This window comes from Castor canadensis, chromosome 8 (assembly GCF_047511655.1).
Source record: "Castor canadensis chromosome 8, mCasCan1.hap1v2, whole genome shotgun sequence".
Lineage (NCBI taxonomy): Eukaryota > Metazoa > Chordata > Mammalia > Rodentia > Castoridae > Castor > Castor canadensis.
In genome coordinates, this window is record NC_133393.1 from 3,819,650 (window position 1) to 3,833,307 (window position 13,658).

Here is a 13,658-nt window from a genome sequence, read left to right on the forward strand (position 1 = left end):
CCTTGGTAATTATTGAAACCAAGAAAAATAAAATTTGATGGAAGTACCACAGAGGTAGTAAAACATTAGAATTTATTTATTCATTCATTTTTATTGTTTATACATTTATTTCTATGTGTATATATTGTTTGGGGCATCTCTCCCCTCTGCCCCCACCCTATCCCCCACCCCCTTGCTGCTGGGCAGAACCTGTTCCACCCTCTTATTCTCCAATTTTGTTGAAGAGAAAACATAAGAGATAATAAGAAAGACATAGCATTTTTGTAGCTTGAGATAAGGATAGCTATATAGAGAGAGTCCTACCATTGCTTCCATGCACATGTGTGTTACAACACGAGTTGGTTCATCTCTACCAGATCTCTTCACTACTTCCTATTTTCCTTCCCAGAGTGGACTCTGTCAGTTTAAGGTTACTTTTTTCACTCCTCTACAGTGGGCACATCAACCACATTCAAATTTTAGGCTTCTTTCCCTTTCCCTATTCCTCCTGTTCTTGACTGATAATTTTCCCAGCGTCTTGATGCAAATACAATGACAGTCATTCATTTACTACTGAATTTTGTTCTATGAGGATATTTTCTGTTTCTCATTGCACTATTTCTCTCAAAATTTGCTTCATTCATTTTTTTTAATACATTCATGGTTTTCAGTAGGCTGACCCAAACTCATCTAATAGTTAACCACAATGTATGGATGAAGCTTATAACTTCTATGGCATTTTCTGCTATTCTGCAAGTGATGTCTGACCTTAAAACTTTTCAGTTCTCTCTGTAAACTGTCACTAAAGCTATTGAGTTGAAGATCTCTTTGTAACGTATCAGTTCCAAATAAATAATCAAAATAATTTCTTCTAGTGGGATATTTGTGGCATTTCCCATATTTCTATTATCAGAAGCCTATTTTATATTCCTGCAAATATCACAATCTGGGAACTGAATGAAATGAGACAAGCAGTACAAGAAAATTGTGGGAAGACATTTCACCACTGCCTGGGTACCAAAGGAAATCCATGTCTGAGTGGAATGGCCGCACTTACTGTCTTGTGAATCATTTTTCCCCAATGATTTTAGATACCTAATACTCTCTCAAAGCATTTGTCCTTAAGTAGATATAGAAACAATGTTTTTACTCTTGACCAATAAAACATCTTTTGATGATACTGGTAACTAATGTACGTTTTGAACATATTACGTTTATACGATCAGCAGAGAGTAATCATTGAGTCAAGACATTTATATAGATTTTTCAAGTATGCTGTCAGGACAGCCATATGAAGTGTATCTCATTAAATTACTATCCTTTTAAAATAAGGAATTGCAGACAACCTGTGTATTTGACTTGTTAGCATACCGCCCGAGAATGGCAAACAGACATTCCAAATCTGGTAGTCTGATTTGGAACTCATACCAAATTCTGTTCACTGTGCTGATTACCACATACCTTTTAATCCCTCAGTATGAAAAGAGACCATGCATAAAACAGATCTCACTGATTTGGACTGGGAGAAACTGAATTATTAATTTGCTCAAGTACCTTATTTAATAATGGGAAAATTAATAATCAAATAAATCAAATACTTGTACAACACAGCAAGATAATTTGACAGTTTGTTGCTTTATTTTTACCTCTTGCTTTATTTTTTTCCTCCGGGGGAAAAAAAAATCTCAAATATTACCTTTCTTGTTTGACAATTCTTAGGTAAGTAGATTTGTTTCTTACTTCATAAAGTTTTCAGAGGGCCATGACTACAATTGAAAATAGTTTTTCAATAGTTTATTTGAAATTAAAAGTATGAAAAATGGTTACCTGTAAGTAGGGAATCACTTTACAGAGGGGTTGTCCAAAGAACCATGTCTCCGTGATGTCAACGACCAGTGTGGCTGGAAGGCAGGTAATGGTCACGAGCACATCAGCCAGGGAGAGATTGACTATGAAGTAGTTGGTCACTGTCCTCATATGGTCATTCTTCCACACTGCCACACAAACTGATTGGTAAAGAACAAGGGATTGTAACTAAACCACGAATACAGGTACCCATGAGGAAGCACTGCCTACCTAATTAATCCTCCATAAAGTCCATATGTATATATTATTGAGAAGGAAAGAATTTTAGACTGTGTTGTGTTTTCACTGAGCCAGTCAGTCTGAACAAATGCTGAATAAATGCTTAAAATCAGATAATTTACCTTGCTAGACATCCCTCAATCAATCATAAGGGCTGTGCTTAGTTTTTACTTGAGTTTGAATTGTGTGTCCCACAAGTTAAAAAACAAACTTGTATCTTTCTATTCCCATAGAACTCTATGTAGGAGAATCTCAAGGAGCAGTTAGTTGCTGAGCTAAGGCTTTTCAGTGAATTGCTTACCTTGACCATGGTCATGGACCATATCTACTCCTCAGATCTGCACTTGTGACCTCTAACACATGAAGATTCTTGCCCTTAGAAGATGAGAACTAACACTTTTTCATCCCCTGCTGTGGCCATACCCTATGTGGTTTACATTGTTCAATCCTGACAACTTTAGGGGAGGTCATTGCTAACCATTTTATTTTATTTTATTTTTTTTGAAAGAGAAGCTGTGTGTAGCTTTTATTTTTGTATATTGCTATTAGCCACATTTTATACTCAAGGTAACAAATATAGAGAATTCATGGGACTTGTCTAAGAGCATTTGGCTCATAAAGCATAAAAGTGTTTATAACTGGGATTGAGTTCCAAGTGAAAAGCTGGTCTTTTCCTTCTCTCATCAAAATGAGGGAGCCATGAAAAAGCACACTTAAACTCTGGACACTGAACCCTCTCTCCTTGCTGTCACCCTTGATGGCCTCTAAACATCACTCTGGTCACCCTCCAGTCAAGCACACTTTTCAATACGTTCACAGCAGGCTCCCTCATTGCTTTGTAGAACATCCTTAGTTTAAAAGCTGTGCTGTCTCACTCAGATGCTGTTTACTGAAGGAACATCCTGTTCCCCTATTCTCTGTCCTCTGCCTGTCTAGTGTACATGAAGGCAACAAAATCACTGACTTCAGAATTGTATAGGTGTGCGTGCTACTACCCACATCTATAGATGGTTTGCTTTACTGCAAATGACAGTGATTGTGCCTGAGGTATCATTAACCTGTCAGAGCTGTGACCTCTGCACCTACATGGTGCACTGACTGGTAAATTTCCATAGCGTAGAAATAAAAGAACATTTTGTTAAATTTAAGGTACTGAATAAGGATGCTTTTAGAAAATTATGTACCATTTATTAAGAGTTTCGTGTACTGAAAAATGCTTTTGCTGGCTCCTAATGTTAAAATTAGACATCAGCTACCAACTGCTGTCAGTTTAATAAAAAAAAAACAACTCTTAGATACCAAGGGTTTAATTTTGAATTCTTCTCATCTTCCTCTAACTCCAGCACATTATCTAAAACTCAGGTGAGCTTAATTAGAGTATGTTAGAGTCTTTTTATTTGAAAATAATGCTGTTGAATAATTTATTTCCCATAAACACTTGAAACAGACATACACCCAACCTGGCAATTGACAAACTCATTATCATAGTCCAAAGTATATTTCTGGTACTTTCTCAACTTATGAATGGAATGGTGCACACCTACATTTAGAACAAGCACAGGACTTGAAAATAAAATTAATTCTCATTTGACATTCAACTTTCCACATTTTGACTATAGGGGGTGGCAGTGATGAGAAGACAATATTGATGCATTGTATTTAATCAATATTAAAGCAATATATGCTCAATAAACACTTCTTCAGGATTTACTGCCTGCCATGCCTTCTTCTAAGCATTTTAAATTAATAACTACTTTAGTGAAAATTACGCATGAAGTGAATGCTGTTTATTATCCTTTTTAACAAGCAAGTAACTATGGATAGAAAAACGAAACTACTAATAAGATAACAAAAAAATAATCAGTACTAGAGCTTATATTGAAATGTTATCTTCCATCCTATGTCATCCTTACAAACTCTTTATTGAAGCAGAAAATGTAAAGGAAGCTACAACCTGTGTTTGATGGGACTCTAACATAGAGACATGGGACATTTTAGCTGGAAATCATTCAGTTTAACCTACTAAATGATGCATGCATAGTTACCTCTGCAAAGTCATCAATCCATCCTTCTGAGCATTTATAATAGAGAATTTTCTACTTGCTGAAGTCCTTGAGTTCATTTTCTGGCAGACTTAACTACTAGCAAGTTCTCATTCATGCTGAGTTGAAATCTGCTTTCCTTTTGTTTCTGCTTACTAGTTCTTAATTCTTTCTTAGAACCCCCCAAATAAACTTTACAAGTGTTTTGTCTTGTACTGTATTATTTTCCTATAGCTGGTATAAAAATGCATCACATTCTGGGTATCTTTAAAACAAGATAAATTTAATGTCTTACAGTTCTGGAGGTCTGCAACTATCATGTCAGCAGAGATAGGCTTCCTGCCCAAACCTGTAGATCTATCATTGTTTTCCTCTTCTTAGCTTCTCGTGGTTTTCTGGGACTCCTTGGGGAATCTGGCAGTCTTTCTACTGCATAAAGCAAGTCTAGTCTCTGCCTTCATTGTCACACAGTATTCTCCTGCATCTCTCTTTCAACGTTTTCTTATAAGAATAATAATCAGACTGAGGTAGACATTCACCCTAGTGCAGTATGACTTCAGCTTAACAAAGTACAACTGCAACTACCCTGTTTCCAACCTTCTGAGAGAATGGAGGGTAGGAATTCTTTTCTTCTATTCACAGCACACAATTCAATCCATAACAGTATCTATTCAAATATTTAAAGAACCCAGCTATGCTCATCTCCCAGCCCCTTTGCTTCTCCAGGTGAAAGGGTCCTGAAAATCCTCATGTTCAGCTCAGGATTTGGTATGTCACATCACTCCGGTCCCTTTATTCAGAACAAGCTCCAGATTACCAATAATGGTTCTTAGTGAGCCACCTGTAACTGCACATGTTGTCAGGTATGGTCTCCCCAGAGCAGCAAAGAGAGGAGTGATTGCTTTGTTCATGTCTCTAATAAGACGGTCTGAGGTCTTTAAGCTTTCTTAATAGCCAAGCCACTTGTTGTTAGTTATATATGTATCTAACTATTAGAAATTAGCTTTCTTGCACAGATGTCAGGTTAAATCTTTACCTTAGATGCCTAGGGAGACAAAAAAAGGGAAAAAGAACTCTATAAAGATCATTATTGGAAATGTTGGTAAAATTTTAATTTGTACTTTACGTTAGATTATGTTATTGTTCCATAAAATAGAAAAAGTATAATGTTTACATTACGTCCATTCAAATACTTCTGGAATGTGGCTATCCTTATTTCACAGGGCTTTGCTTTTCTGGGAGCACCACTACAAGACCTTTATACAGCAGCAGAGTTTTGCCTCTCATTAACCTGGTCTCTCTACTGTGAACACATTCCAATTTATTCGTACCTGTTTCTAAACAGTCTTCCCAGAACTGCACACACATCTTCAGGTAAAGATCTCCCAAGTCTATGTTAATCAAATATCCATTTTTTTTCATTCACTCACTCACAAAGTGAATGCTACCTTTTTATAATAGTACACTAAATTCATGCAAAGTTAAATTCATTGCCTTTCCCTAAGATTCATATTTCTCTGATGTATAATATCTTTCTTTTTCTCCCCAGTGACAGATGCTTGAAATCTCCCAATATCTCCTAACTCCACCAAATTCTTTGTATTCCGATTCCAAATACCCAATAGCAGATCATGGTGCTCATCAGCTACAGTGGTGACCTCCTGACAGTTTCCTCTGCACTCTGTCTTCGCTTTATGTATTGTATCCATTATTACATTAACTCTTTATTACAGTAGGAGTTCTTTGTTTTCTTCCAGAGAGTAAAAAAATCTTCAGATGGCCATTCTACCACTGATCTACTGGAAGCTTCCCCCTTTCTCTTGTTCCTTATAAAATACTAGAGCCCCAGGTTACATCTCATGTCTCACTAAATATCGAATGTATTCCATGCGCAGACCATTGTTCGTGACATTGCTCTGTCTGGAAAATTCCATACTCCATTTCAGTCATCTTTTAAAAAGTTAAATGCTTTTCCAAATTATCCAAACTATCAACCAACCAAACAAAAAGTTTCTGATTCACAAAGTATTTCCGACTTAGCCTAACTCCACACCACTTCTTTCTTCCTTACAATCCTATAACAGTTCATGCCTTCCATGGTTATGAACTGTATTGTAAAATTACTCTGAAATATTATGGACGCTGTATTTTTAATCTCTTTACTGATATAAAGAATCTTTATCATTCTACAGTGGACTTTACCTTTCCCTTAGTTTTCTTGATTTCTACAGTTTTTGTCCCAACAACAAAAATGCCTTGTAGAACATACTCTGCAATAATTATTAATGAAATTGACTTGCTGCCTGGGTACCTTCTCCCGTTAATAAATTCTTCAAATGAGCTAAAAACTCTAATTGCAGATAGGAGCATTTATTTTCTTCAGGTCTTTTGAGTGAAATCTGAGAGCTGTCTGAAAACTTAATTGCTTGTCAATATTCTTTTGTCCGTAAGTAAGCCATTGCCCCAATTCTCCACATACTGTCTCCTGATGATCATTGGTAGGTTCCAAGATGTGAATTTAGTACTGCATTTGAAATCATTCAGTGAATAACCAAGAGACATCAGTATCATTAATGTCCATTTGCAGTTAGTCTGTACTTGAAAGCCTGCCACCATGAACCAGAAGCATGGAAGGGTGAGAGAGATGATAGAAGGCAAGAGAGCAGATGCAATTCAGTGCCAGTTTTAACCTGGACTTTATTGAAATGGAGGTTTCTGAAAGTCAGAGTTGCCAAGAAGATAAAAATCTATCTCTTCCTTCATCTTTCACCCCATCATTGACTTACCATTTCTTCCTCTGTAAGACAGGATGTTTGGCTCCTGTCCTTTCTCTGCAAGACAAATAGATGGAAGAGGCTCGAGCTGCATGAGAAAATCCATAGGCCACGTAGGGGTACAGATAGCTCAGGATATACTGATTCCATTTACATTGGGTATATACCCAGCGAAGGATCTCTGTATAATATGGGAATTTTATTTTTAATTTTTGAGGATCATCCATACTGTTTTCCATAATGACTGAATCCATATTCCCATTAGCAGTGTACACAGGTTTCCTCTTCCTCACCAGCACTTATTACCTTCGTTCTTTTGGATAATAGTCTTTCTTATTGAGTATCAGTCCTCAAATTTTTTAAACATAAAACAGAAATGCCTAGGGATAATTTTAATGGCTAATTTTATGCAAGTTTTTTCTAAGTCTATCAACAGCTAAAATAGTGAAAGAAAACCCAAGTTTTAAAAAAATCCTATATTTCCAATATATCAATCTAGCATCAGAGACAGCAACTTTGAGGTTTTTCATAAAAAAATTTAGTTATTTATTTGTGAAACAAAAGTATTGTTTTGCAACTTCTTGTTTATTAATTTAACTTACAGATCCATGCGTATTACATAGGTATGAAGATATATAAGATAACCATCTTTGATTGTTTTATGTTATGTTACACACACATAACCATTTCAGGAAACTTGTCCAAAAATACTGTAGTTCCATCCTCTGCCACAAAGTGTCAGTGAAAGCCTTTGAAACCGTTTACCTTGTCACATTAAACTGATTGCAATATTCTTTATCATACGAAAATGTATTATATTTGTTTCAAGTCTGATTTCTAGAGCAAAAAGAATGCATGAGAGAATAAAATGGCACACATGTTCAAAATTAAGTGCAAAATAGCAAGTTACAGTGAAATAAAATATTAAAACAAAAAGGGACAAAGAAACTGAATGCATATGGGAGAGCCTGTACTTTAACTCTTCTAAATAATCCACACTTAATGAGGTCATAAAAGGAGTAACAGAGAATTATTACAGGATATAGATTAAGGAAGCTGGGAAGTTGGTCGTCAATATCCTCCTAAAGGGTAGAAGAAAAGACATTACCATAGCATTTTCCTTTTTCTCATTGTCACTCTGCCCCATCACGATGGCGACAGTACTCTGTATTTCTGCTATTAGTTTTACCTTCTTCTCTTTCTGGGCCCTATGCCTGTCTCAAACTCCCATTCTCCACCTCCACCCCTTGGAAAGGTTGTCTGTGCTTCTCGGTCTGAGAAGAACAGTACATACCATGACACTTCCTTTTCTACATGGTTGGCAGGTGGGGCACTGCCAAGAAATGTATCTGTGTTGTGACACGTACCACCAAAAAGGTTATCTAATATCGAGACAAAGGAAAGTAGTAAAAACAAGTCACTCTATCTGCACAAACAGTATGCTTAAAATGTGGTCCAGGTTTTATTTCCTCCAAAATATTTGTCTGTAATACAAAAAATATGTTCTCATGGGTACCTGCTCATTACATGATCGTGGGCAGGCATTCTCATGCAGACTGTGGTATTATTGTGGCATTGATGCCAGTGAGGTGGTGTAGGGGAAAATTAAGACTGCACAATGAATAATTTGTCTAGGAAGAGATTTAGAAAGACAGTATCTGCACATGCACAGATGTGCAGGGAGGGAAAGCATGGAGGAGAGTAATGAAACTAGAGCTCTAGGGAGCTGATAATTTATGGGAATCTAGTCCAACCAAATTCTTCAGAGAGGAAAAATACAGTGAAGAAAAGGGTAAAATAGGCTTGTCAACTGCCTCTGAGTGGCTCCATTTCTAACGGGGAGGGGCTGAACCAGAAATTGGCGTCAAGCCTTCTGTACAGGAGCTGCCAGGGAACAGCACAGCACTGTTAATTAATAGGTGTGTCCACACCCTGGACTGCCTGAGGAGAAGGTTAGGGGGTTGAAGCAGCTGTGGTCTGAGCCTCTGTGGTTCTCTTAATAGTTATAACTACATGCTTACATAGTTAAATTTTGCTTCAGTGGAACCTATTTTGGGGAAATATCAATGTCTTGGCTATCTATGTGTTTTTATTCTTTGAGATAAATCATGGTAGGTCACTGTCCTTAGCGCAGTCACTCAAAATTGTAGCTGAGTTTTTACCCAGTCCAGTGAACTCTTCAGGGACATACTGCCCATCTTTGACCCTTTACATTAATTAGTAATGGATCCTTTCCTCATCCTTTGACTTTTGTTCATCTTCTCTGAATGAAATTATTTTTGGTGTTTCCTTTGTACCCATGATTTCTGTCTTTCAGTGTGTAAATATGCTTGTTATATATTTTTCCAATTCTCTTGTGTTTTTTCCCATACTCGTTCCTTAGTTGTCATTATTAACACTCATAATGTCAATTCCCACCGCTACGGAAGTAGCTCACAGCTATGATCAAAATTTATAACTAATTCTTAGGTCTCTCTTACTTCCCACACTACAGTATCTAACTACGATTTAGACATTACAACTTGGACCTCATCCTGCAAGACCATAAAAATGAATGATGGATTTTAAACTAGAGGATGACCAGTACACGAGGGAACGTGTGGAAATTATACACGCTTTTAACCTGATAGCAGGTTAAGTTCCAAATAAATAAGATCGTAACCAAAAATTGTGGAAAAGTAAAAAAAAAAATTCAAAAAAGTATAATGAAGTTGAAACAGAAAGTCTTGGCAAGGGATTGGATGTAGGAAGAGGGATGGGAAGAACTGGGGATGTTTGTTATCAGGTGCATTGTCCGACGGCTATGAGAAGTTAACAATCTTTAGAGAGCTGGTCAGACAGAAGAATGGACTGGGCTTGTTTGAGAGGAGGAATAGGTGCTGAGAAATTCTGATATATTTAATATATATGCATCCAAGACACTTGCTAACTACCCTAGTGTCAACGTCTACTTGGCTCCAGGTATTCATTTACACATGAATATTTGGGATTCATTAGAATAGAGATAGTGATTAAATGTAGTTTAATGGCTCAGATCATGCAGGGATGGAATGAGCATAAGAAGGGAAGGACTTAAGACATCTTCAGAAACCTATGAATTTTCAGCCAGTATACCTGGTTGGGCAATAGTCAAGAAGTGTCAATTGTCCTCTGAAATATCAAATGTAGTTAGTATTGACATACTGTTAGAATACACCTGTTTCATTATTCTAGCATAATTTATATTTTTGATAATGGCAGATAAGTTTGCTATAGAAGAAACATCCCACCTAGAACAATCAGAAGCATCACACATGTCTTTAAGACATTGGGAAAGTTATCAAGGCACCAATAACTTGAACAGCCAAAATCTTGGATGAGATGCAGGAAAGAGGTCCTAACATTCAGAGCCTCTTGCGTTCCCAAGTCTTAGCAGTTTGCAAGTACTAGCTAAGGATTTAGAAGAAAAACAGAGAGTAGAAGTTGAGACTATGAAAAGCTAAAAAGTCTAACTGAACTTGAAAAGTCAAACTGTAAAGAGGACAACAATTAAAGTTCAAGTTCAAACAAGTAAGTGAACAACCTTGCCTTTTAGGTGCAATGCCAAGAGGTGAACGTTAATAGCAGTGAATTTGCAGTAGACAACTGCCCTAAAGAATGAAGCCCAGGTTCAAGAGCTTCCACTGATTGACCACCTCCAGTGCCAAAGCAAATTCTCCTTGAAAGAAGAAAACTATCTGGAATATCAAGTAATTTCTGCAATTTTTCAATATAAAACATAACCTATTCAATTAAATGCATCTATAGTTATGCAAGAAAGCAAGGCTACATGATGAAAATCTATTGAAGAAATAGTAAATCTCTTAGAAAATATAAGAAATTAAATTCAAGAAAGTAAATTTTGTCATGGGGTATAACAGATAATAAATGGAAGAAATTCAAAGCAAGTTGTAGAATTTAAAAATGTGCTAACTGGAACATAACAAATGGATTTAACAGTTTAGAATGAATCTTTGAGGAGGAGTATCCAAGTTAGTGAGCAGAGAATAAAACAGAAATGCAGAAAACCATATAACACATGGTGAAAATTCTAATATACAAGTAATTAGATTCCTAAGAGAAGTCAAATGAGGCAGAGGCCATATTTTATAAGGTACTAAGCATGGAAATTCCCAAACCAATTAACCTGTGGTATCTATCCACAGATTTGAGAAATGTTTCAAATATCAACCAGAGCAAAAATGGGAAAAATCATACTCTGTTATATTATAAAACTGTCAGAAACCAGTGGTAAAGAAAAATTTGTCACTTTCAAATCATCATTATGAAATTGACAGCTAAATTCTTCAAAAAAGGGTATCTATAAATTTTTTACTATGTCTCATAGTGTCTTTCCCTAAGGTCAAGAATAAGTAACCAATTCTTCCTGTGCTCCTCTCCATTCAGACTTTGCTGGAGGAAGCGCAATAATACAATAAAAAGAAATCAGTCATGAAATGTGGAAATGATTAAATGCAGCCTACCATTAATCACAGAGGGAACACTTTTGTGAGTAAGTGTAGATGAATATCTTGATAAACTATTAATCTTAGCAAATGAATTCACCAGAGTTGCTGAAATAAAGTAATACTGCTTGGGTTTGGATCTTAGCTGTCCCCCAGAGGTTCATGTGGGAAAGGCTTGCTCCCCATGGTGATGATACTGGAGGTGATGGAGCTTTCAGGAGGGGGGCCCAGAGGAAGGTCTTTAGGGCAATGAAAACGTCTCTGCAAAGTCCATTGTGGAATCCTGTTCCCTTACTCTTTCTCTCTTTCATTTTCTGGTCATGAAGTGAGTAGTTTTGCTCTCCTATCCACTCTCTTCTATGAGGTGCTACGAACCACAGGCCCCAAAACAAAAAGGTCAATAGATCATGGATGAGATCTCTGAAACTATGAGCCAAAACAAACCACCTGTTGACTATCTCAGGCATTTTTTTTAATAACAGAAAGGTGACTACCACAAATGCATAATATACAACCTATCAGTATACAAAGCATACAATATATATATACAAAGTCAACTTTCTTTCTACTGAACAATTACTAGAAATGCATTTTAGAAGTTGATGGCCTTTATAATAGCCTGAAATAGTCAGTATAACAACATCATACCTTTGGAAGGACTATTCAGACCAAGGAAAAGGTGTGGTCATCAACGCAGACAGGACCTTCCTTCCTGCTCCCTCTCTACCAATATCCTTCTGTAGCCAGAAGGAAACCTATACACTGACTTGTGATACACAAACTAACTTCTACCTGTTTTAAGCTTCATCTAAGCAGAATAAAAACATATATGTTATTGTCTACATGGCTATTTTCACTCATCATTATGTGTGCATTCATGTCACATGAGTAGCTGAAGGGCTGTCATTTTCATTACTGTACAGTGTCCCTATGTTTGAGTAGGTTATTGGTAATCTCTCCTATTGAAAAACATTTTGGTTTATTCTAATCAGTATATTGTAAAGTAGGCTACTATTAATTTTCTCATTTTTTTTTTGGCAATACTGGGGATTGAACCCAGGCCTCAAGCATGCTAAGCAAGTACTCTTCCACTTGAACTACATCCCAAGCCCTCTTTGCTTTTGCTTGTCTGTCAGGGTCTCTCTCTTTTCCCAAGGCCTGACTCAGACTGTGATTCTCCTACTTCAGCCTCCTGGAGTAACTGGGATGACAGGTGTGAACCACCATGTCTGTCCCTGACATTCTCACTTTGTCTTTTGACACACTCATATGTGCATTTCTGTTAGTTATATCTCTGAGTGACCAAGGAGGGTGATCGTGACCACCATTACTGGGTAACTGCTGATGAGTTTTTCCAAAGTGCTCTTATACTACTGTGTTCACCCTCTCCAGCAGGTGTCAATGAACCTCTTAAAGTAGTTGCTCTACACTTTTTGCTAATGTTTAGTACTCTTGGGACTCTTTTCCATACTAGATAGGTCATTGTGTCAAATTTAAGACTTTTTTTTTGTTTATTGGCAATTTAAAAATAGGGTAGATTATTACTCTGTAGGACTTTTGTTTTTTAATAAGTCAAACTTCCACCAGGCTATTTGATGACTACTTTAGGATGTGATTCCTTTCAGAATTAATGTGATGTTTCATGGGTTTAAATTTAAACCTATTTTAAAATTAGGCATCCTTTGAATTCATGTAGTCATTTCTCTTCCTTCTTTTCATTGCGTTGTATAAACTTATATCTTTATTAGCTGAAAGTATAGTCTACCTTTCCTTAAATTTTATGTGCCATTTTACACAATTGATCTTTTATTTTTATTTTCCTCAGTCAGGGTCTCTACTGTGAATAAAATAGATACCCAATAAATGATTATTGAGTGGCTGACATTGAGTGAAATTTGCATGTCTCAGATTTTATTTTCCACATTAGAGAATTCTTGAATATTTAGTCCTGGAGAGCAAAAAGAATTTAATATAATTAAAATTTAGGACAATCTTGAATTTTGTACTTCATGTAATTTTGCTCACATACATTGCTGAAATAGTCTGTGAGAGTTTTGTACATGAGAGCTAAAAACAGCAGACTGACCTTTTAAATAACAGGGTGGATTTAAATGTGTTTGTACCTAATCTCTAGACCCATGGGAAGTCTTCTTGCAGGGCATAGATACATTGCAGGTACAAAAATTTCAGTCTTACACTGATTTCTATCTTATAGTTATTTGTATTTAATGAACATACATGGATTTTCTACTGAATTACCCATGTTTAACTCTGGTAAATAATTTTAAAATGAT

At 36.4% G+C, this 13,658-nt stretch overlaps 1 protein-coding gene across 2 annotated transcripts in view; it reads right to left on the bottom strand.

The window, feature by feature from the left end:
- The window catches only part of Hcrtr2 (hypocretin receptor 2), an 89,835-nt gene that overhangs the window by 29,469 nt on the left and 46,708 nt on the right, over nt 1-13,658 (bottom strand). For both annotated transcript variants that reach the window (XM_020153247.2, XM_020153246.2), the window contains exon 2: nt 1,807-1,985. In XM_020153247.2, the coding sequence (XP_020008836.1) occupies nt 1,807-1,985 (179 nt within the window). The remainder of the gene's footprint in view (nt 1-1,806; nt 1,986-13,658) is intronic.